General features: G+C 45.0%; 1 protein-coding gene across 1 annotated transcript in view; it reads right to left on the reverse strand.

Annotated features, from left to right (window-relative positions):
* Positions 1-7573: 7573 nt before the first annotated feature.
* Positions 7574-25253, reverse strand: part of LOC140191671 (soluble guanylate cyclase 88E-like) — a 193070-nt gene continuing 175390 nt past the window's right edge. The window contains 7 exon segments of the mRNA XM_072249293.1: positions 7574-7968; positions 10238-10372; positions 13355-13498; positions 14110-14199; positions 18298-18407; positions 22409-22565; positions 23924-24070. Of these exon segments, the coding sequence (XP_072105394.1) occupies positions 7807-7968; positions 10238-10372; positions 13355-13498; positions 14110-14199; positions 18298-18407; positions 22409-22565; positions 23924-24070 (945 nt within the window). The 3' untranslated portion in view covers positions 7574-7806.

Genomic DNA, 25253 nt, shown 5'->3' on the forward strand with positions numbered 1-25253 from the left:
TCTATGCGGACCTGCATGTACACAGCCTATTATTCTTCACTGGCTGTCTGCAATAATGTGGGGAAATAATTCAAAACTAACGCTGATCGGGGTAACGTTTCGCTCCAAGTTATTCTCTCAAAAAGATCCTGTTGTGGCTGTGCTTCATTACATGGCATGTCACTATCAGATCCGTTCTGTTGACACAGCCTGGGTTGAAGATGGTGACTGTCATTCATGACATTTTGTTACCTGTACCTCTGCTGACATTGCATCGTTACCTCTCATCTTTGCCCATTTGATCTCAGTACAACACAAAGACTATCAGACATGGCTATGTCAGCAAAGGGCCAACGGGAGAACTGAAACTGGTCTCTGGTTGAGGGTCAAAGGTCATGGTTCGTGTTGTAAGCAGTGGCAGAGGGATGTCTGGATCAGATGACCACATCTTTGTGGCGGTCCCTTTGATCTACCTACAAGGGATTTTTGGCTGGTTTCTTTTTGAATGGTGCAAAGATCTCATCATCATGGCACTCCATGGAATGTCTTGACATGAGCCACTCAACCAGTGAAAAGGCCCATCGCATTTGGTGTCCATTCCCAACCAGGCTGAAGTACCTGCCTTCCTGCATTCGGTGGTGCGGGCACTGCAGTTTCACTGGAATATATCTGGTTTCTCTTGGATATCCCTTCAATTTTCTCCACTTAGTTACTTAGAAACATAGAATCTACAGCACATTACAGGCCCTTCAGCCCACAATGTTGTACTGACCATGTAACCTACTCTAGAAACTGCATAGAATTTCCCTACCATATAGCCCTCTATTTTTCTAAGCTCTATGTACCACGTTATGGAGTACTTGGTCCTCCATAACCTGGATCCCTTCCCATGTCTGTTTACCCAATACTTTTCTACTGTGATCTGTCCCACCAAACACCTAACTCAACAGACAGAGAGTAAGGATACGACCTTATGGACTTTCATACGGATAAGGATAGCAGAGCAATGAGGAAGTGACACAGCAGAATGCCACCTTGAATGAACAAAGCTGAATCCCAGCAAATCACCTTAACATGTAAATTGATTAAAGCGCAGCAGGAGGATTTGGCAAGCTTGAGGGATCAGGATCCAGACCCCATCAAAGTAAGAGAGATGATGGCTAAGAGTCGGGACCCCGAATTCTGGAATGCAATATTTGCTCTGATGCTGACACTTGGTGTGGTGATGGTCCACCAGTGAAATGAGCAGAGCTTCACACATGAGAATCTGATAGTACAGGTCTGACTGGTGTCGGTCCATAGTCATAAAACAATTGCCCTGGATAGTGAGTAAATGGTACAAGAGGAAAGAGTGACCATAGTGTGGAAAGCTGAGGAGAAAGGGGTTATGCAGGATAAATATATGCATTACCGGGGCATACCTGGTTGCATGGTTCAAAATGAATTCAAATGTAGAACAGAGGCCCGAGGAGTACAAGTACATGGTTCTCTGAAAGTGGCATCACAGGTAGAGAGTGACCAAAACTGAATACAATATTCCAAATACTACCTCTCCAACAACTTGTGCAGCTGTAACATAACATCCCATCTTCTACAACCAATGATGAAGGCCAATGTGCCAAAAGCCATCTTCACCACTCTGTCCACCTGTGATACCACTTTCAGAGAACCATGTACAAGTTGTTGGAGAGGCAGTATTTAGAAATTTGTGTTCATTATTGAGCTGAAACGAGTGCAGAGGAGGATTACGAGGATGTCACCAGCACTCAAAGGCCTGAATTATGGGTAGAGGTTCAGCAAGTTGGGACTACTTTCACTGGACTATTGCAGAATATGAGGAGTGATCTTATAGAGGTGTATAAAATCTTGAGGGGCATCGGTGGGGGTGAATGTGCACTATCTTTTACCCAAGTTGGGCAATCAAGAACTAGAGGTATTGGTTTAGAGTGACAGGGGAGAGATTGAATACGAACGTAAGGGGTAACCTTTTCACCCAGTGGTTAGTATATGGAACAAGCTGTCAGAAGAAGCTGTTGAGGCAGGTACATTAACAAGATTTAAAAGACAGTTGGACAGGTACATGGATAAGAAAGGTTTAGGAGGGATATGGGTCAAGCTTGGGCAAATGGGATTAGCTCAGATGGGCATTTTGGTCAGCATGGACCAGTTGGGCTGAAGGGCCTATTTCCAAGCTGTATGATTCCATGACTTTCTTTACATGCATTACCAGAATTTGACTTCTCAAAAGAACTTGACTACTCTTGTCTGGATTAAATTCCATCTGCTACCATTCCACACAAATTTCCATAGCTTGGAAGAAATTTTGGTAGATCTGTAGATTTGGATCTACCAAAGTGCACAACCATACACTTCCTGACACTACTCTATTTGCCACTTCTTTGCCCACTCTCCTAATCTGTCCAAGTCCTTTTGCAGCCTCCCTGCTTCATCAACACTATCTACCCCTCTGCATATCTTCGTATTGCCTGCAAACTCGGCCAAAAAGCCATCAATTCCATCATCCAAATCATTGACATATAACGTTAAAAAAAAGCGGTCTCAACACAGACCCCTGCAGAACACCACTAGTCACTGGCAGCCAATCAGAATAGGCCTCCTTTATTTTCACTCTTAGGCTCCTGCCAGTCAGCCAATGCTCTATCCATGCTAGTATCTTTCCTGTAATACCATGGACTCTTGACTTCCTAAGCAGCTTGATGAGCGGCACCTTGTCAGAGTCCTGAAAATCCAAGTACACAACACCCACCAATTCTCCTTTGTCTATCCTACTTGTTATTTCCTCAAAGAATTCTAACAGATTTGTCAGGCAAGATTTTCCTTTGAGGAAACCATGCTGACTTCAGCCTATTTTATCATGTGCCTCCAAGAACCCCAAAGCTTCATCCTTAACAATCAACTCCAACATCTTCCCAAATACTGAGGTCAGACTAACTGACCTATAATGTACTTTCTTCTGCTTCTCTCCCTTCTTGAAGAGTGGAGTGACTTTTGCAATTTTCCGGTCCATGGAACCATGGTAGATTCAATTGATTCTTGAAAGATCATTACTAATGCCCGCCCACACAGAAAACTGATAGGTCTACTTAGCACAAAGAGAGACCAATCAGGATGCTCGCTCTTGCTCCCGCTCTCGATCTCGCTCCCACTCTTGATCTCGCTCCTGTTCTCATTCTCGCTCCCGCTCCCAATCTCCCTCTCATTTCCAGGATATTTTATATAATTTGCGGGCGTCAGGGAGCTGCTATTAAAATGCGGGAGACTCCCGGAACTTCCGGGAGAGGTGGGATGTCTGTTAAGGGAGCTAGGGCTTTACTCTTTGGAGAGAAGGAGGATGAGAGGAGACATGATAGAGGTGTACAAGATAATAAGAGGAATAGATAGAGTGGATAGCCAGCGCCCCTTCCCCAGGGCACCACTGCCCAATACAAGAGGACATGGCTTTAAGGTAAGAGGTGGGAAGTTTAAGGGGGATATTAGAGGAAGATTTTTTACTCAGAGAGTGGTTGGTGCGTGGAATACACTGCCTGAGTCAGTGGTGGAGGCAGATACACTAGTGAAGTTTAAGAGACTACTAGACAGGTATATGGAGGAATTTAAGGTGGGGGCATTATATGGGAGGCAGGGTTTGAGGGTTGGCACAACAATGTGGGCCGAAGGGCCTGCACTGTGCTGTACTATTCTATGTTCTATAAACTTGATCACAAACTATCAATTCCATCATCTAAATCATTGACATACAACATAAGAAGTAGTAGTCCCAATACTCACAGCTGTGGAACACCCCTAGTCACCAGCAGCCAATCAGAAAAGGCTCCCTTTATTTTCACTCTTTGCCTCCTGCCAGTCAGCCAATGCTCTATCCATGCTAGTATCTTTCCTGTAATACCATGGACTCTTAACTTCCTAAGCAGCTTGATGAGCGGCACCTTGTCAGAGTCCTGAAAATCCAAGTACACAACACCCACCAATTCTCCTTTGTCTATCCTACTTGTTATTTCCTCAAAGAATTCTAACAGATTTGTCAGGCAAGATTTTCCTTTGAGGAAACCATGCTGACTTCAGCCTATTTTATCATGTGCCTCCAAGAACCCTAAAGCCTCATCCTTAACAATCAACTCCAACATCTTCCCAAATACTGAGGTCAGGCTAACTGGCCTATAATTTCCTTTCTTCCACCTCCGTCCCTTCTTGAAGAGTGGAGTGACATCTGCAATTTTCCAGTCCTCCGGAACCATGCCAGAATCTGTTGATTCTTGAAATATTATTAATATATTAATGCTTCCACAATTCCTTCAGCTACCACTTTCAGAACTCCAGGGTGTAGTCCATCTGGTCCAGGTGACTTGTCTATGGGAACTATACTTCCTTCAATCGCAGGACTCTGCAGAGAGTGGTGCGGACAGCTCAGCACATCTGTAGATGTGAACTCCCCACTATTCAGGACATTTACAGAGACAGGTGTGTAAAAACGGCCCAAAGGATCATTGGGGACCCAAGTCAACCCAACCACAAACTGTTCCAGCTGCTACCAACTGGGAAATGGTATCGCAGCATAAAAACCAGGACCAACAGGCTCCGGGACAGCTTCTTCCATTGGGCTATCAGACTGCTTAATTCATGCTGACGCAACTGTATTTCTATCTTATATTGACCATCCTGTTGTAGATAATATTTATTATAAATTACTATAATTGCACATTTAGATGGAGATGTAACAAAGATTTTTACTCATGTATGTGAAGGATGTAAGTAATAAATACAGTTCAATTCAAAAAACTTCACTCACTTATGCCTGTTATCACTCTTGAACATCTGACATCCTGCTAATGTCTTCCACAGTGAAGACTGATGCAAAATAATGATTCAGTTCATTGCCATTTCCTTGTCCCCCCCATTACTATCTCTCCAGTGCCATTTTCCAGGGGTCCAATATCTATTCTCTCCTCTCTTTAAACTCTTTATACTGAATATCTGAAAAAAAAAACTCTTGGTATTCTCCTTGATATTATTGGCTAGCCCACTTTCATATTTAATATTTTCCCTCCTTAAGGCTTTTTCAGTTGCCTTCTGTTGCCCTTTTTAAATAATGGTGCAATATTAGCTCTTCTGGAATTTTACCTGTGGTGAAAAATGAAACAAATTTAGCTGCAAGAGCCTCTACAATTTTTATTTTCACTAGCTTCCCATAATGCCCATGGATGCATTTGGTCAGGCCCTGGGGATTAATCCACTTTTATGCACTTTAAAGCTGTCAATACCTTCTCCCTGCTAATTTGCAGATGGACTGAGATGTTACCACTCACTTTCAGTTTTTCTTTGGCATCATTTTATTGGTGAAAACTGAAGAGAAGCATCTTTAAAAATATTGCCCACTACTTGTGATTTCTCTACACATCTCTTTAATTCTGCTCCCTGATGGCCCACATATCTCCTTTAAAATTTCCTCCTCTCACCCTAAAGTTATTAGTGATTGATGCTCAACTGAATGGCACTGGCCTGGTTCATGTGTTCGATGGCCCTGCACAGATTTGCCATCACCACCAGGGGTCATGGTGTGAGTAGCCCTTTCAGTTCCTGGGCATGACTGTGCTTCAGTGTAAATCCACACTCCAAGCAGCAGCGACATTCTGTGTTGTTAAGCCTCTGTGAATGGAGTTTCAGGGACAGGTTTATCCTGGAGGTTTATTGTTGCACTGGGCTTCTGTGAGTGTGGTATGTTGTTGGTAATGAAGACAGCCTTCATGTGGAAATTCTGCCCAGTTAGCTATTTGCATTATCTACCTACTTTACGCAACTTCTTCACCTTTTCCTGCTGTGCCATTGGAAAGTTGCCCAACTGGCATATGTGATTCCAGCCACCCAGAGGTCTTTACTTCCTAAGTTGATTCGGCTTGTCACCGAACACTCTAATGAACTTCTACAGATGTACTACTGAATATGTCCTGACCAGTTGCACCATGATCTGGTACGGCATTTCTAATGCACAGGAATGTAAGAAGTTGCAGAGACTAGTGGACTCTGCCAAATACATCTCGGGCATATCCATCTCCACCATAGGTAATGTCTACAGGAGGTGCTGCCTCAAGAAGGAGACATCAAGAATCCCCACCATCCAGGCCATGCCATCTTCTCAGGACTAGCATTGGGCAAGAGATACATAAGCCTGAAGTCCCACACCACCAGCTTCAAGAAAAGCTACTTCCTTTCAGCCATTCGTTTCTTGAACTAATTGGCAAAACCTTAATCACTACAGTCTGGCAACACTACAAGCAATTTAACCACTTTGCATTAAAATGGACTTTGTTTCTTTTATTCTAATTGTGCTCTTTCTTGTAAAAATTGTATATAAGTTATTGTTTTTCTTCTGAATGCTGCTTATACAGTGCTATATGCTTGTGATGCTGCAAGTAAGTTTTTCATTGTACACGTGTACTTGTGTTTCTATACATACAAACTTGGCTTTGATTATCCATATCATAATGGTATTGTGATAAAAGATTCCAGGTCTAATGGTTGATGTTCACAAACACACTGCAAGGATTTCTCGACTGGCAGACCTCAGCCAGATAAAATTGGTGTTATCATCTCATCCGTGCTGAACCTCAAAACAGTGCTGCCCAGGACTGTGTGCTCGGTGCCCCTGTACACATATGATTGTGTGGCTAGATACAGCATCCAATAAGTTTGCTGATGATGTTGTTATGGCAGGATCAACAACAATGATGAGATGGAGTTCAGGAACGAGGTCATGAATCTTGTGTTCTGATGTTAGAGCAACTACTTGGGCCTTAATATCAGCAAGATGAAAGAGCTGATTGTTGAACTAGGAAAGCGCAGTGGTGAACACAACCTTGTCCCTACTGATGGCACTGCTGTAGAGATATCGACAGCTTCACGTTCCTGGGCATCCATCTCACCAGTAGTTCAACCTGGTCTCTTCACACTGCCGCAGTGGTCAAGAAAGCATATCAGTATATTTACTTTCATAGGCATCTGAGAAGATTAAGCATGTCTACTAGATCCTTTCGAACTTCTACAGATGTGCTATAGAAAGTTTCCTGATGGGTTGCATCTCAGCCCGGTATGTTCTGGACCAATGGAACCTGCAGAGAGAGAGATAAACACTATCCTCTCCCTCACAGGTTCATCACTTCCCTCTATCCCATTGATCTTCAGGTCTGTTGCTTCAGGAAGGCTAACAGTATTGTTAAGCACGCCTGCCATTCTGGCCATTCATTCTCTGAGAGAAGATAAAGCTGTTTGAAAGCCTGGATGACCAAACTCAAGAACAGACTCCTGAACCAGTTATCTCCTTTCCATTCCCTTCCCATGGTGCTGCCACATTTTTGAACTCTTAACTCTACCTCTTCTGTTACTGTCACTATCATTTCTTTGCCCTTCTGTTGTTTCGTGCTTCTCCCTGTATTTATTTTTACCATGTACACGGTTATCTTTGTGAGCTTTGCACAAGCAAGGAATTTCATTGCACCCTGGTGTGTATAACAACAACTTGAATGAGGTTTGTGCATGCTTGAAAAATCCTGGAAGAACAGATCACCAAAGTTGCAACACTACTTCAGCTACTTTATTATTCAAAATAAAGCAAAGCCTGGCCTAAAGATAAAATTATCTACATAATCACATAGGGAAAAGACAATTTCACATGGGGAATATTCCAAAAACTCTGAATTAACAGTAACGAGGTCAAGGAGCTGCCACGGGGAGTGTCCCAAGCTTATCAAACCTAATGCATGTCAGTCCAATGCCAGGCTGGAAAGGTGGGCTCAAGCAGGGTGCGGTGAACAATCAGACCAGTTGGCAGAACTGGGTGCGGGTGGAGCCTGCACCATCCCGTAACATGGCCAGAGGGTGCGCCTGAGGCCTCCTTGGAGAAGCAAAGAGAGGGTGTTCATGCGCTTCAGCTGTTTCCTCCGACACTTTCTCCAGGAAAGACTCTTTGTGATAGCCCTGTGGAGCAGCAGAGATAACACAGCATAAGGACCGGTACAGGCACCAGTGACGCAGTATGGCACAGCTTCAGTACCACTACCAGTGGAAACTAAGGGCAAATCATTTCATAGCATTACTGCTGTCATAGACAGGTAGTGAATCACTCCACAGTATTAGCACCGTCAGTAGAACATAGATCAGGACAGGCCTTTCGGCCCACAGTGTCTGTACTGGAAGTGATGCTAAATTAAATGAATCCCTCTGCTTGCTCATAGTCCATGCCCTTCTATTCTCTGCTTATTCATGTGTATGTCTTAACACCACCATCGTATTTGCCACCTCCACCAGCCATGCATTTCAGGTACCCAACACTCTGTGTGTGAAGAACTTGCCTCACACATCTCCTTTAAACTTCCCCCCCCCCTCACCTCAAAGCTCTATCCTTTACCATTTGACATTTCCATCATAGAAGAATGGTTCTGACAATTTATCTATGCCTCCCATAATTTTACAAACAAACTCCCCTCCCGTCGGCCTCCCAGAGAAAACAACCCACTTTATCCAGCCTATCCTTATAGCACATGCCCTCTAAACCAGGCAGAATCCTGGATTCTGCACCCTCTCTAAAGCCTGCACATCTTTCCTGCAGCAGGGTGACTAGAACCGCACACGGTAGTGACAATGAAGGCAAGCCTCTTTTTTACCACCCTATCTACTCGTGAGGACATCTTCAGAGAGCTATGCACTTGGTCTCCTAGATCACTCTATACATCGATGCAGTTAACATTAATGAGGCTGCTTAACACTAACTCCTGTAATTTCATGGTATTACAGAAAGATACCAGCATGAATAGAAACTTGGCTGACTGGCAGGAGGCTAAAAGTGGGAATAAAGGAGGTCTTTTCTGGTTGGCTGCCAGTGACTAGTGATGTTCCTCAGGGGTCAGTGTTGGGACCGCTACTTTTATGTTGTATATCAATGATTTGGATGAAGGTATTGATGGCATTGTGGCCAAGTTTGAGGACGATATGAGGATAGGTGGAGGGGCAGGTAGTGTTGAGGAAGTGAGGAGTCTCCAGAAGGGCTTAGACAGATTGGGAAAAGATGTCTCCTATAGTGGGGGAGTCTAGGACCAGAGGGCACAGCCTCAGAATAGAGGGACATCCATTTAGAACAGAGATGAGAAGGAATTTCTTTAGCCAGAGGGTGATGAATCTGTGGAATTCATTGTCACGGGTGGCAGTTGAGGTCAAGTCATTGGGTGTGTTGGAGTCCTGGTGAAGGGTTTCGGCCCAAAACATCAGCTGTACTTTTTTCTACAGATGCTGCCTGGCCTGCTGAGTTCCTCCAGCATTTTGTGTGTTGCTTGGATTTCCAGCATCTGCAGATTTTCTCACGTTTGTATATTGGAGGTTGATTGGTTTTTGATTAGTCAGGGCGTCAAAAGTTATGGGGAGAAGGCAGGAGAATGGAGTTGAGGAGGATAATGAAGAAGCCATGATGGAATGGTGGAGTGGACTCTGGGCTGAATGGCGTAATTCTGCTCCTATGTCTTATGGTGTTAAGGGTCCTGCCATTATACTTTCTCCTTACTTTTGATCTCCCAAAGTACAACACCTCAGGCTTGCCCACATTAAATTCCATCTGCCCTTTCTACTCCAATATCTGTAACTGATTGATATCCCGCTGTATCATTTGACAGCCTTCTTCAGTATCCACAACTTCACCTTAAGAAAAGACCATAAGATAGAGAAGCAGAATTAGGCTTTTCAGCCCATTGATTCTGCCCTGACATTCAATCATGGCTGATTTTTTCAACCTCATTCTCTTGCCTTTTCCCCATAACCTTTAACTCCCTTATAAATCAAGAACCTATCAATTATTGCCTTAAATACATCCAGTGACTTGGCCTCTACAGCCCTTTGTGGCAATGCTTCACCATTGTCTGGCTAAAGATATTTCTTCTCAGTTCAGTTTTAAAGGGTTGGCTATTCTGAGTTTGTGCCAATCTTTGTGGCATCTGCAAACTTACAAAACAACCCATCTATATTTTCATCCAAGTTATTTATATACATCACAAACAGCAGAGGTCGCAGTACATATCCCTGTGGAGCAGACGTCCAGTCAGATGTGGGAAGATAGCTGAGCAGCTGAAAGTGTGCAGACTCCACACAGATTTACTTGGAACTGGCCATCAGCAAGAGAATTTCAACCCTCCTGCTTTGTGATACTTGTTTGTGTTCTGAGGCTCCATATTTTTTCATTCCTCCAGTGTTTTTTCTTTACCTTGGTTGAAGAATTTTCATCGGTGCTGAAATCCTCTGGTGTCTTCACCAGCGATGTGGTTGATGATCCCACCTTCATTTGTTGCGGGCTCTCAGATTTCACTGTCTCATCTTCTCTCACAGTGCTGAGATTTACCTGAAGGGCAAGGACAACAAAGCTGGAGCAGATAATGATGATAAATTATCTGCGAACAGCCAGGCAGGAAGTGAACGAGAATGGACACATTCCGCTGGCAATCACCGTAAACAAAAATAGATCTAGTCATGGAGCATTGGGAAAACACATCAACTTAGTAATCAATTCACCTGGAGAAGGGAAACACCTACTGAGGCTATGTCCACACTACACCGGATAATTTTGAAAACAAAGCTTTTTCTGTTCGTTTTAACCTTCCATCCACACTGAAACGGCGTTTTCATCCTCCCACCAAAACGGAGATTTTCGAAAACACTCTCTAGAGTGTGTAAATTTGAAAACGATTGTTTTGCGTTGTAGTGTGGACGGGTTAAACGGAGAGATTTAAAAACGTTGTTATGACAACACCACAACAACAATGCTTTTTCTGCTTCTGCTTGGGACTGCGCGAGCACTGCCGGACTGCTGTTCTTGGTTCTTGATCCTCCAAAATATTCCGCATGGAATTTAAACTGGAGGTGGCGGAGGGTGGGTTTAAGGAGGAGATTTTTGAAGAAGAAAAGCTGCCTTAAATTTAATTGGGTTTGGTTGTGTGACTGTGTAGGATTAAGATTATTCCATGCTTTAATTGTGCGGGGGGAAAATGAATTGCTGTACACATCTGACGTGGCACTTAGTATTTCAAATTGAGTTGAGTGCCCTCTTCTGCTCCTAATAGGTTTGGGTTTGATGTGGGATTGGTAGTCTATGTCGAGTTGACCATTTAACATTTTATAATTGTTGATCTTGCGCAGAGGACAGCTTCATGCGTGTGTTGTTTACTTTATTGTCTACATTAATAGTTTGTTTGGAATTAAACATCTCCACTGCTTTGCTGACTTTGTAGTCATTTGTAACTCGCAGAAACAGCTCAACTTCATTGTCTATCTAAATGAGGAAGTCTGGTCTGATTTTCCCAGTTTTCTTTGTATTCCTGGAAGATATTGTTGAAAACTTTCTTTCACTGTTGTTGTAGGTACTCTAGTTTTTGACCAATGGAAATAGCACAACGCCGCCGTGAGTAGATTCGCCCAAATATCTGTTTTAGTATGGACAGAGATAATTTTAAAAACGCTTAGTGTGGACGCCTGTCGTTCTTACTCAAAACCGGCGTTTTCAAAATTATCCGGTCTAGTGTGGACGTAGCCTGACACTGTATATAAACTGATACCCTAAATGCTGTGTGTCCTGAAGAGTGAACACAAGTACACCAGGTACGCCAGGAATGGAAACGTCTACAGAAAATGGTGGATACAACCCAGTCTATCACAGGTAAAGCCCTCCCCACCACACAGCACATTCACAAGAAAACAGCCTCTATCATCAGCGACCAACACCATCCAGACCATGCCCTTTTCTTGCTACTACCACTGGGCAGGAGGTACAGGAGCCTCGGGACTCACACCACCAGGTTCAGGAAGAGTTACTACCCTATACACATCAGGCTTCTGAACCGGCGTGGAATCTCAGCAGTAGTGTACGTACAGTGATATATATGTAGCTTAACTTTTGAACTTTTAACTTCATTCACCACTACTCTGAACTGATTCTACAACCCGTAGACTCACTTTCAAGGATTCTTTACAATGAATGTTCTTAGCATTATTTTTATTTGTCAGTAAAATTCTATTTTATTTCTTTTTTTCCTGTAAATGCCTGTAAGAAAATGAATCTCAAGGAGTATATGGTAACATGTTCTTTGATAATAAACTTACTTTGAACTATAAACTTTGAATGTACTGCATAACTAACACCCACATAGCCTATGTACGACTGTGCTGGGAGCCCCACTCAGCAGGATCGAGGAATTTGTTCAATCACCCATGTGCAATGAGCCACAGAGGCCGTGTGACATGGCTGCCAGTGAGAACTGGTTCTGAGGGTGGGCTGGGTGGTAAGTGTGGTCACTGCTAGGGATTGGCTGGATGGTGGTCACCAGCTTTGAGCTTGTTACCAGGGAGAAACCTCTCAGCAGAGGAGAGAGTGCAGTTAAAGGTGAGCTGGGGAGGGGACTTCTGTTACTCTCAGCAGGAGAGACCACAGCATCGGGACATTCTCCTCACACCTAGTCCCCAGTAATGACCACACTCACCGTCCACTCCCACGTCTTAGCGCCAAACAAAGTCCACAGCCCTATCCTCATCAATCACCTTCGTCACCTTCTCAGAACAACTCAATCAAGTTAGTAAGACACAACTAGTCCTGCACAAGTCCCTAATTAGACCAAGGTTTTCCACATGCTCAGAAATCTTATCCTTAAGGATTCCTTCCAATAGCTTCCCCTCCGATAGAGACTCACCAGTGTAAAGATACCAGGATTATCCCCATTTCTCTTTTTAAACAACAGAACAATGCCTGCCAATTCACTGCAAAATCCTTGGAAGGTATTATGCTCCAATGGAGTTGATTGATAACTTTGGAACGTTCAATCAGCTCTTCAGTGCTTCCTAAAACTGGTCACGTTCCCAGGCCAGGCCTGGGGTTGGGAAAGGGACATCAGCCTTGCAGCTCCGGTTCTCAATCCTCCACTGTGGGCTCCTCTGGAGGACTGAGACCACCCAGCCCTGGCCCTTGTCTGCTCATCGTCCCACACATCTCACCTGTTCCACCAATCTCCCTCCAGCCTGTCTCACCCTGCTCTCTCCCTATCTCCCCTCCACACTGTCAGTCCTGATGCAGGGACCTGATCTGAAATGTCGACCGTCCATTTGCCTCCACAGATGCTGCCTGGCCTGCTGAGTTCCTCCAGCAGTTTGTTTGCTTGCTCCAGTGGTTCAGGTTTATGGCATCAACCCGTTCAGTGTGTAAACACGAGCCAGGTTTCCAAGGTACATTAGATAGGTATCCAAGCATGTACCTCCATCACTTTCACTCTGCTCACTGCACAAACATCCTCAGTCTGTACATTTACACTTTTTGTAACTGCTGGTATGAGGGTCTTACCAACTTTTTGTTGCTGGATACTGAAGGGTGGGGTGACACTGTCGTGCCAATTGTTTGTTGCTCAAACTGTGGACAGGCAGCCTGTGCATTGCCATCCTTGTCCCTCTTCCCTTTCAGCCAGTAGGTCTCGATTTCCACATTCCCCTGACAGAAGAATCAATCAATAATGTTACAGGCCATTTTGAGGCAAAATAGGAATGTTCCACCTAATCAACCAAGTTATTTTTTTAAAAATAGATGCAAGGGGGTACTGGTACTGAGAAACAGAGAGACGTTGGTGTGCAAGTCTAAACGTCCTGGAAGGCAACAGTACCACTGAATACAGGAACAAGGAGGTTGTGCTCCAACTGTATAAAACCTTGGTCAGGAGTACTCCTTGGCTGGTCACCACACTATGGGAAGGATAAGATAGCACTGGAGAGATTCACCAGGATGTTTCAGTATTGAGGAGAGACTGAAGAATTCTCCCTGAAGTGGAGGAGGTTAGGAGGGAACATGGTTGCGGTTTTTAAAATTAGGATAAACTGCAGGGAACTTTCCACTTATCAGAGGTTATGGGTAGGTGGGATTAATATAGATGATGCCCACTGGTCAGTGTGGATAGTGTGGGCCGAATAGCCTGTTTTTGGGCTGTGTGTTTCTATGACTAATGTCACCATTCACTGCGATGTCACCAAGTGACAAACGCACACGGGCCAGGTCACCAACAGGACAGAGTGAACCAACGTGTTGTACAGAAACAATCGGCACTGTACCTTAATTGTTATTGTCCCACGTCTTTCGAAGATAAAAGGGCTGTCGACAAGATGCTCGTACGTGGCACCACTCGACTGTATGTGCATTTCCTGAAACAATAAGGGAAGAGCAGGAACGTGTTACTGACCTGACAACTAAAACTCCAGCAAAAAAAAATAACACAGCGACACTGAAACCGAATTCTATAACAGCTATAGCATGACAGCAGTTACACAGAGTGCAGATATGAAGTGTTAGTGCTGGTGAGGGAGAACCAGTGGATGTGGTGTATGTGGATATTCAGAATGATTTTGACAAGGTCCAACATAAGACGTTAAAGCATGGAAAGATACTAGCATGGTCAAAGCAGTGGTTGACTGGCATGCGGCAAAGAGTGGGAATAAAGGTGTCCTTTTCTGGTTGGCTGCTAGTTACTAATGTTCTGCAGGGGCCGGTGTTGGGTCCCCTATTTCACACATTATATGTTAATGATCTGGATGGCAGAATTGATGGCTTTGTGGTCAAGTTTGTGGATGATCCAAACATAGGGGCAGGTAGTGTTGAGGAAGCAGGGAGTTTGCAGAAGGACTTGGACAGATTAGGAGAGTGGGCAAAGAAGTTGCAGATGGACTAGAGCGTCAGGTAGTGTATGGTCATGCACTGGTACAAGGAGTAAAGGCACAGACAAATTTCTAAGTGGGGAACAAATGCAGAATTTGGAAGTGCAAGGGGACTCGGGAGTCCTTGTGCAAGATTCCCTAAAAATTAATTTGTAGGTTGAGTCTGTGGTGAGGAAGGCAAATGCAATGTTAGCATTCATTTCGAGAGGACTAAAATATAAAAGCAAGGATGTAATGCTGAGGTTTTATAAGGCATTGGTTAGACCACACTTGAAGTATTGTGAACAGTTTTAGGCAGAAAGGATGCACTGGCTTTGGAGAGGATCCAGAAGAAGTTTACAGGAATGATCCCAGGAATGAAAAGATTAACATGAGGAGCTTTTGATGGCTCTGGGCCTGTAGTCAATGGAATTTAGAAGAATGAGTGGTGACCTAATTGAAACTGATCGAATAGTGAAAGGCCTTGATAGAGTGGATGTGGAAAGGATGTTTCCTATGGTGGGAGAGTCTAGGACAGGGGACACAGCCTCAGAATAGAGGGGTGTCCTTTTAGAACGGAGATGAGGAGGAATTTCTTTAGCCAGAGGGTGGTGAAACTGTGGAATTCGTTGCCACAGGCGGCTGTGGAGGCCAAGTCATTGAGTATGTTCAAGGCAGAGGCTGATAGATTCTTGATTGGTCAGGGTATGAAGGGATACAGGTAGAAGGCAAGAGGCTGGGGCTGAGAGGAAAAATCGATCAGCCGTGATGAAATGGCAGAACAGACTCGATGGGCCAAATGGCCTAATTCCGCTCCTATATCTTATATCAGAATCATTAGAAATTTTTATTGGAAACCAAGAGGAGGAATGAGAGTTGAAAATGAGACAAGTGATTTTGTTGAGATTAAGACAGGGTTGTGTTCATTGCCTGACCTATCCAAATTTCATAGTGAGAAGATCCTAAAGGAAATGATCAGTATTCCAGGCATGATAATTGGTGCATATACTTTGAACAACCTACGGTACGCAGACAACACAGTACTGATAGCTACTTCTAAAGAGAAGCTCCAAGAAATACTAGATAAAATTGTTAAAGAAAGTGCAAAGAAAGGTTTGGCCATCAACTGCAAGAAGGCTGAATGTACAGTTGTCACTAACAGGAAAGAGATACAGAAATGCAAACTGAAAGTGAACAATGAAGCAATTAAACGAACATGGAATTTCAGTGACTGAGGGAGCACAATAACATCTGATGGTAGGGCTGATGTTGAAATCAGAAGGAGGATTGGGGTTGCTAAATGCATGTTTGAGTATTTGAGCAAATACTACAGAATAACATGATTTCCTTGGGTACAGAACTCAGAGTGTTGCAGTGCCACATTCATTCCGCACTAACATATGGAGTGAAAGTTGGACAATATCAAAGCAAAATGAGGGAAGACTTGAAACTGCAGAAAACAACAGGAATTTTGCAGATGCTGGAAATTCAAGCAACACACATCAAAGTTGCTGGTGAATGCAGCAGGCCAGGCAGCATCTCTAGGAAGAGGTACAGTCGACGTTTCAGGCCGAGAGCCTTCGTCAGGACTAACTGAAGGAAGAGTGAGTAAGGGATTTGAAAGTTGGAGGGGGAGGGGGAGATCCAAAATGATAGGAGAAGACAGGAGGGGGAGGGATAGAGCCAAGAGCTGGACAGGTGATAGGCAAAAGGGGATACGAGAGGATCATGGGGCAGGAGGTCCGGGAAGAAAGACAACGGGGGGGGTACCCAGAGGATGGGCAAGAGGTATATTCAGAGGGACAGAGGGAGAAAAAGGAGAGTGAGAGAAAGAATGTGTGCATAAAAATAAGTAACAGATGGGGTACGAGGGGGAGGTGGGGCCTTAGCGGAAGTTAGAGAAGTCGATGTTCATGCCATCAGGTTGGAGGCTACCCAGACGGAATATAAGGTGTTGTTCCTCCAACCTGAGTGTGGCTTCATCTTTACAGTAGAGGAGGCCGTGGATAGACATGTCAGAATGGGAATGGGAATGGGATGTGGTTTTTGAGAAGAATGACGAAAATATGGAAGGACAGAGTAACAAATGAGGAATTGTAGCGAAAAGCTGCAGTAAGAAGAAAACTATTATCAGTCAGGAAACGTCAGCTGTAATTTCTGGGACATGTTCTGAGGAAAGAGAAGCTCAAATATCTTGCAGTGACGGGAAAAATCGATGGAAGGAAAAGTCGCGTTCGACAGCGCATGGCATTTATGAGTTACATCAAGGGATGGACGGGCAAAAGTTCTGGAGAGCTTTTTAGAACTTCACAGATTAAAGACAGATGGAAGGTCATGATCACCCACATCATATGATACGCCACATAATGATGATGATGAATCCAAAAGGTAGATGAGGGTGAGGCAATAGATGTTGTCTATTTGGACTTTAGCAAGGCCTTTGACAAGGCCCTCCATGGTAGGCTGGTCTGGAAGGTTAGGGCCCACGGAATCCAGTGTCAGCTAATGAGGTGGATTCACAATTGGCTCCAAGGTAGGAAGCAGAGGCAGATTCTCAGAATGGAGGCTGCTGATTAGTGGTGTGTCACAGGGGTCAGTGTTGGGATCCTGGTTATTTGTTATTTATAGAAATGGTTTGAATGTACAAAACTTGATCAGTAAGTTTGTGGATGACACAAAATTGGAGATGTTGTTGATAGTGAAGAAGTTTATTGTAGGTTACGGGGCCAGGGGGGTTCTAGATCATTTAGGGAAATGGGCCAAGGAGTGGCAAATGGATTTTAATGCAGGCAAGTGTGAGGTGAGGCATTTTGGAAAGTGTGGTGAAACAGAGGGACTTAGGAGTACAAGTCATAGTTCATTGAAAGTAGTGTCACAGGTAGAGAGGATAGGAAAAAAGCCATTTAGCACACTGCCTTCATCACTCAGGGCATTGAGTGTAGGAGTTGGAAAATTATTAGCCATTGTAGCTGTTGGTGAGGCCACACTTGGAGTACTGTGTAAGTCTTGGTTACCCTGTTATAGGAAAGATGTGGTTAAACTAGAAAGAATGCAGAAAAGATTGACAAGGATGTTGCCAGGAATAGCGGGCACAAGTTATTGAGAGGACAGCCAGGCTAGGTCTTTATTCCTTGAAATGTAGCATGAGGGGTGACCTTCTAAAATTAGGTTTCAAATTTTAAGGAGTTTAAAATTATGTGTAGATGAGGTGGATGGTAAGAGACCTCTCCCCTGCATAGCAGAGTCCAAAACTAAAGGGCATAGGATTAGGATGAGAGGAGAAAGATTTAAAAGGGACTGGAGGGGAACTTTTTCACTCAGAGGGTGATGTGTATATGGAATGAGCTACCAGAGGAAGTGGTTGAGGCAGGTACACTTGGATAGGTAAATGGAGGGTCAGGGCTCAGAGGGATACGGGCTGAACACAGGAAACTGGGACTGGCAGGATGGGCACTGCGGTTGCCATGGGCTAGTTGGGCTGAAGGGCCTGTAGCCATGTTGTATTGCTCTGTGACTCTGTGACTGAAGGAATTAAATTCTAGGACAGAGTGCAGAGGGTGATGGAAGTTTTTGCGGGGGACAGAAGAGGCGTCTTGGCTCCTGGCCTACCTTGCCGTTACTTTCCATGGCTGATGCTGTGTGGACGGTATCTCCGTACAGCCCAAAGCGAGGCATCTTGTGGCCAACCACCCCTGCTACTACCATCCCAGAATGAACACCTGGTCACAGAGAGAGGAAAAGCAGATTGGAGGAGCCCATGCGGGAGATGAGAACTGATCAGCAATGTTGATTGTTCTTTAACTGTTTAATTCTGGTGAGAACTGATTGCACCTGTCTGGAAAAGGCAGTAGTCACCGAGACCAAATCTATCCCTGTCCCACCCAAACCGAGTGGTGCAAACACAACTCTGGGACCATGGTGGGATGGGAGCAAATCAGTGGTTGAGGATAGGGGAGGGGAATCAAACGGCGGGGACGGATTGAACTGGTCCAAGGTCTTGGACTGGTCTTACGGCAACCTCCACAGTACCCCATTGGACAACGTATAGCCTGCAGCAGTTGTAGCCAAGTGAGACCTTTGAAGTGGTCCACTGAAGGCACCTCTGCATACTACAGACAAGATAGGCTGGGGTGACTGTGGCAGTGTATACTCAAGCCAAACGAATGAGGTCTCCGATATGAGAACGGTCTTCCTAAAACATAGCATCCCTTTACACAATAAGGGGTGCCAGAGACAGATGAGATAACGGAAGGATGTGAAATGTACCCAAGGCTCTATTGTCTTTACTAACTTCAAAATACCATCGGCCGTTTTGCTCAACTTTAGCGCTTCTATAGTGAATGGTGATTGATCTTGCAAGTAAGGAATTCAAACATATACAATTCACAATGATCAATATTTGTAACTGATAAGCCGATTTCTGTCTAAAGTTAGCAGTTTCATGTTCAGATTTCAGAACGATGTGGATGACGGGCCCATGCTGTTCTCCGCGTGCACAAATAAAATCAAAGGAATGGTTGAGTCGTAAGGGTCCGGGTGTCCTGAGCCCAGATATTTTAGTTACTTTGTTTTATTTTATTATTTAGTTCTAAAGACAGAACCTTTTCCTGCTTTTCAATTACTTGCAATTGCTGTTATAAACTATGCAGCTGTTATCAGTGGGAAGGATGAAATAACTGGAGGGAACAAATGAGCCGACTCCGTTGCTAAAGCAGCAAGAGCAGATCTTTATGGCCACGTAGCATCCAGTGTGATCAGGCTGCCAGCACCTCGCAAATTCATTGATGAAGTGATACAATTACATTGTGATGTGTCAGTGGCTGAGCAGACTTTATGGACTAAGACACACGATGTGCAGGACTATAAAGGATAATGGGTATACTGTAATTGAAAATGACAGATTCTTGACCAAAGCAAGAAAGGTAGCAGCAACTGCATGATCCTCCAGAGAAATAATCCCAAAAGACACTTTTGGTATCTGCTGCCGCTGGGCCCTGCCCCCAGCAGGATATTGTGTATCTCCAAATGGACTTTATGTAGTTACCTAAATGTATGAGTTGTGATTATGCACCTGTTATTGCATTATTATCTCAATGGGTAGAAGCTTAACAAACTCAGAGAAATGATGCTGTAACTGTTACTAAATTTTATTACGAGAATTTATACCTAGGTTTGGGATCCCTGAGCAAAAAATCTTGTGATAACAGCTCTCACCTTATGGGTGAAGTTACATAGGAACTAACAAAAACCTTATAGTGTAAGCATCATTTCAGCTGCCCTCACCGGCAATCTTACAGGGCAGCAGAAGGACAGAACGGGGCCCTGAAATGCTGGTTAGCTAAATTGCGCAACAAAATCAAGCTAAAGTGGCCCTCGTCACAATACACTGCACTCCAAACTGTGTAACAGGCCCATCACCGCATGAAATAGTTCTGGGACGCATGTTGCAGTACTGTCGAGCACCAACACACTCTTAAAGGTTCCCATCAACAAGTACTTGAACCCAGAAGATGGTGCTGGCTGCGGAATGTCAGGAGACTGGATACTGGTGAGACAAAAGAACTGGACACCTGTTCCCTGGTCCGGTGGCGCCACTGGCTTAACATGAATGTTGGCTTTCCCTGCAGCCCAAACAGCTGGACAAGCCTTCCATTGGGATCTTGTTAACAAATTTAGAAGCATGGAACTGCACTGCCCATAGGAATGACTTGCCAATGTAACTGTTTGGAGGGTTGGTATCAACCACAGCTGATTCTGCGGCTGTAGTCTGCAGCCATTGGGCTCCTGGTTTGGCTTCACTCACCTCAGCGGCTCCGAGACTCTGGACTCGGTTAATGTCATTTGTTTACTTTTTATTGTCTGCACAATTCGATCTTTTTTCCACACATTGGTTTGGGTGTTTAATTTTCTTGTTGTGTGGGGGTTTTCTTTAAATGGGTTCTATTGTGTTTCTTTGCTTTGTGTTGCCTGCAAGAAGATTAATTTCAAAAGTTGTATACTGTATACATACTTCGATATTAATTCTACTTTGAACTTTGAACCTGTTTACAACGATTGCATTCCCCCCCCGGCTTAAAGGCATCTGTTAGTCTTGCAAGACCATGGATCTGTGCCTGGAAAGTCTTCACTCTCTAGGGCGCAGGCCTGGGCAAGGTTGTATGGAAGACCAGCAGTTGCCCATGCTGCAAGTCTCCCCTCTCCACGACACCGATGTTGTCCAAGGGAAGGGCATTAGGACCCATACAGCTTGTCACCAGTGTCGTCGCAGAGCAATGTGTGGTTAAGTGCCTTGCTCAAGGACACAACACGTTGCCTCGGCTGAGGCTCGAACTCACGACCTTCAGGTCGCTAGTCCAATGCCTTAACCACTTGCCCCCCCCCCCAACCCCACTCCAAAGCTGCTACATGGTGCTAAGGGTGAAGTATATTACTGTATCCATCAATGGACAGGACTAGACCTAGGTAACAAAGTGCAATGCCTATATCACTGATGACCCTCCAAATCCCATTAGCAGTACTTACTGGGAATGTGGCCAACAGACTATCACTGCCTACCTTTCTAAACTGGGATCTTTGGCCCAAACCAAAGCCACAGAGGGATTGCTGTAATCTGGCCTACATAGTACCACAGTTGTACCACCGGCCCACCCTAGTGTGTGGAGCTGCTGTCGAACGACTATGGAGACTGAGCGTTTCTGTTCTGGGAAACTGCCAGACTGGCCCGTGAAAGCACTGACACAGCCTTAGCACTGCTGGAGAAACTGGCTACTAACACAGCCTTAGCGCTACATGACACGAGCCAGGCCACCAATGATGTTACTGCCAAAACACTGGCAATCTGAACTGCGGCTTTCTGTCGTCAAAGGTAGGTTGATGCTTTAAGTTACCTCGGTGCTAATTGCCATACTTCTTGTGATTTATTGAGAGCAGTGGACAAAGTTTGGGGTGAACCGCCCCGATGGTGTAGCTGGGTGGAGGTGCGAGGGTACACTGCCAACAGTGGCAGCAGGAACATCAGGATGCGGCTGAGACTGATGGTTGAAGTGTACTCACTGGCCTTATGATCAAACAGCAACCCAACACCAGCAGAAACATATCCCACAGAGGCTCTCGTGTCCCTCTACTTAGTGGACCCCAGGAAGATACCCGCGTACAGCTGCTGGGGGAACAGCATGTCTGCACTGGGACTGTCAGTGGGGAGACAGTCAGAGCGATGATTGTCACTGAGAACACCGACACAAACATCCCACAGGCACTCCCTTCACCACCTCAAGACAGCATCCCGACCATTCTCAATGCTCTCAAAGTTCAAAGTAATTTTATTGTCAAAAGACATACATGTCACCAGATTACCAAGAGATTAATTTTCTTGCAGACATTTACAATAGAACAGAAATACAATAGAATTTTATGAAAAACAAAGACTGACAAACAATGTGTACAGAAAGACAAACTGCACAAGTAAAAATAATACTGAGAAGATGAGTCCTTGAATGCAACATGGCTGTTAACATTGCTCCCACCCATTCATACGTGCCAGACACAACGGCTGCTCCCTCAAAATAAAGTATGTTCATTGTCATCCTCTGCAGAGTGACACGGCCTCATTCAACTGAACCGACCGCCCTGCTTGTCCACAGGACCACAATACCCCAAACTGCCCGCAACTCCAGGTCCACCAATTTCTGTACAACCAGCCCACCAGAGATAAGATACTCACCAACACGGATCTGGATGTTGTTCCCTGTGGATGGGTCCTTGAGGTGGTCAATGGACCGGACCATATCCAGTGCCATGTCACAGATGTTATGGGCATGAAACTTGGTTTTCTCGGGGACGCCTGCCACCACCATGTACGCATCACCGATGGTCTCTACCTACGGGCACAGTCAGACACACACTCTCACAAGCTTAACTCAGATCAGCACTGGAATCAGTTGGCACAGCTGAATGTTGGGCGATGGGATTGTCATGCATCAGTACCTCGCGGTTGGCATTCTCAGAGAGCCAAACCGTGTTGTATGACACTGGAACTCTAACGCTCGATCTGTTCAGAACAATCTGCTGATGGCTTCAGTGCCAGTCTCACCATATAAACTGAGATGTCTCATGGTCACACTATCGATTCAGATGTGTCTCACCTGCAGCTGTTCCAGACTCTTGATCTCAGCATCTAACTCATTATCATCTTGCAGCTTATTGTCTGACTGTGGTGCATTTTCTCTGTAGCTGTTACACTTTATTCTACATTCTGTTATTGTTTTACCTTGTACTATCTCAATACATAGTGTAATGGTTTGATCTGAATGAACAGTATGCAAGATGACCTTTTCATTCTATCTCGGTACACGTGACAATAATAATCCAATTCCAGTTCCACTGGGCTCTTTTGCAGTCTCACACTATGTACTGGGAACAAACTGCATGGCACATTGTCTCCTTGGATGTTTCACCATCACTATGATCAATCCCAGGCTCCTCCCACCTACCACCATCATATTTGTACCCACCCTATCATCATGTAGTCACATACAATCCAGCAGAGCTTGATCACACACTACTGGGATAATTTCAATCTATCGCTACAATTGGAATCGATCCCTGTCACACCCCATTGAATGAGATCACTCCCTGTGCCCCTTCATCTGCAGGAGTGCAACCCTATTATCTGGCATCAAAGATCAAACCCCAGCCACAGTGAACAAACAGTATCATCACGTCCATTCAGATCTCTCCAAGTCACCTCCTCTCCACTCTTCCATCTCCCACCCTTCTGCTGGGAGTCCTCTGTGACACACCCTATCTCCTAGCGTTGCCACTCCCATCCTGTCTGCTTAAATCACTCCCCGTCACACTCTGCCTCCAGAGATCCAACCCAAACTCTACTGGAACCTAACCCAGTCACTTCTTATCGTCTGGGATCGGAGTCAGTTACTCCCAAATCTCCTGGGATCAGAGCCAGGTAACAGCCCAATGTTTTCATACTCTAACCACAGGTGTACCACCAGCAAACACGTGTGAACTGTGCACTGAAATTACAGGCGTTAACCCCCGAGGCACAGTATCTGTGCGAACAGGTGAGTGAAACACTTTGCCAGGGGCAGAGCCAGTTCTGTTTGGGAGAAGGGAATGTGGCTGCATTGGTGCACAGCAGACAGGGTGTGTCTATCTGTGCTATGACTGTACCTGCCCCCCCTCCACAACAGCACTGAACTGGCCTTTTGATTGCACTGACCTTGAACACCCTGTGCTTCTCACTCAGGGTGTCGAACAGCGTGTACATCGTGTTCAACATCGACACCACCTGCATCGGGGTAATGTGGCTGCAGATCCGAGTAAAGCCAACCACATCGCTGAACAGGATGGTAACATCCGGGAATACCTGAAGCAGGACATTAATCAGCATCAAACAGTGGCCCCCCTCCCCACACACACACCATCACCCTCGTCACCTCTCTGTGTCCTGCTCCATCCCTCAGCATCCCTCTTCCACCACATCATAAGACAGAGGGACATCTCACATGCGGTTCCCTAGCATTTGACCAGGCACGTGTTAGTGGCACAGGCTGTGTTCACTGTTCACAGTGCGGCCTTCTCAGTGTTGCAGACAGCAACTGCAGATTGGGTGACCTTAATCCAGTCCACAGTGCTGACCAAGCTGACTGTTCCTGCCGCCTACTCCCATTCTGACCTGTCCATCGTTGGTTGGTTAATTTGTTCCAGTGAAGTCGAACACAAGCCTGAGGAAAGTAGCTCTCAAGAGTCCTAAGGAGTTAAACAGCCACATAGCAAAGAAACAAGTCCTTTGGTCCACCACGTCTATGCTTACCACCCCAGACATTCTCTCTTCTCTCTTCTGCCCTCTCCCACCAGGCAGAAGATACAAAAGCCTGAAAGCACGCACCACCAGGGTCAAGAACAACTTCTACCCCATTGTTATCAGACTCTTGGACGGACCTCTTGTATGATAAGATGGACTCTTGACCTCATTTTGATCTTGTACTTTACCTGCACTCCACTTTCAATGTGGCTTTTACAATTTATTCTGCATTCTGTTATTGTTTTGCCTTGTTTTACCCCAATGCACTGTGCAATGATCTGATCTGTATGAACAGTATGCAAGACAAGCTTTTCACTGTATCTAAGTACATGTGACAATAATAAACCCATTCAAATTGCATGAAGTACTCATCCATCCTCAACTCACTAGCTAGCTCCAGGTCCATATGTTCTCTGCTTTGATAATTCAAGGCTTCTCCAGATACTCCTGAAACGTTGTAAGAGTCTCTGGCCCCACTGCTCCCTCAGGTTCCTGATTCACACCCCCTTTGGGAGGACAGGTTCTCATTCAGATCTCCACTCAAGCCCTTACCTGAAACCTGTACCCTCTGGTTTGACATTTCCATTCTGGGCAAACCCTATGCCTGCCTCTCATAGCCCACACCAGGTCCCTCCTGAACCTCCTCCAGTACAGCAAAGACAAAACCAGCCTCTGCAGTCTGTCCCTTCTCCAGCACAGTCACCTCCTTCCCAGAGTGTGATCATACAACACTCCAGCTGTAGCT

Source organism: Mobula birostris, chromosome X (genome assembly GCF_030028105.1).
Source record: "Mobula birostris isolate sMobBir1 chromosome X, sMobBir1.hap1, whole genome shotgun sequence".
NCBI classification, from domain to species: domain Eukaryota; kingdom Metazoa; phylum Chordata; class Chondrichthyes; order Myliobatiformes; family Myliobatidae; genus Mobula; species Mobula birostris.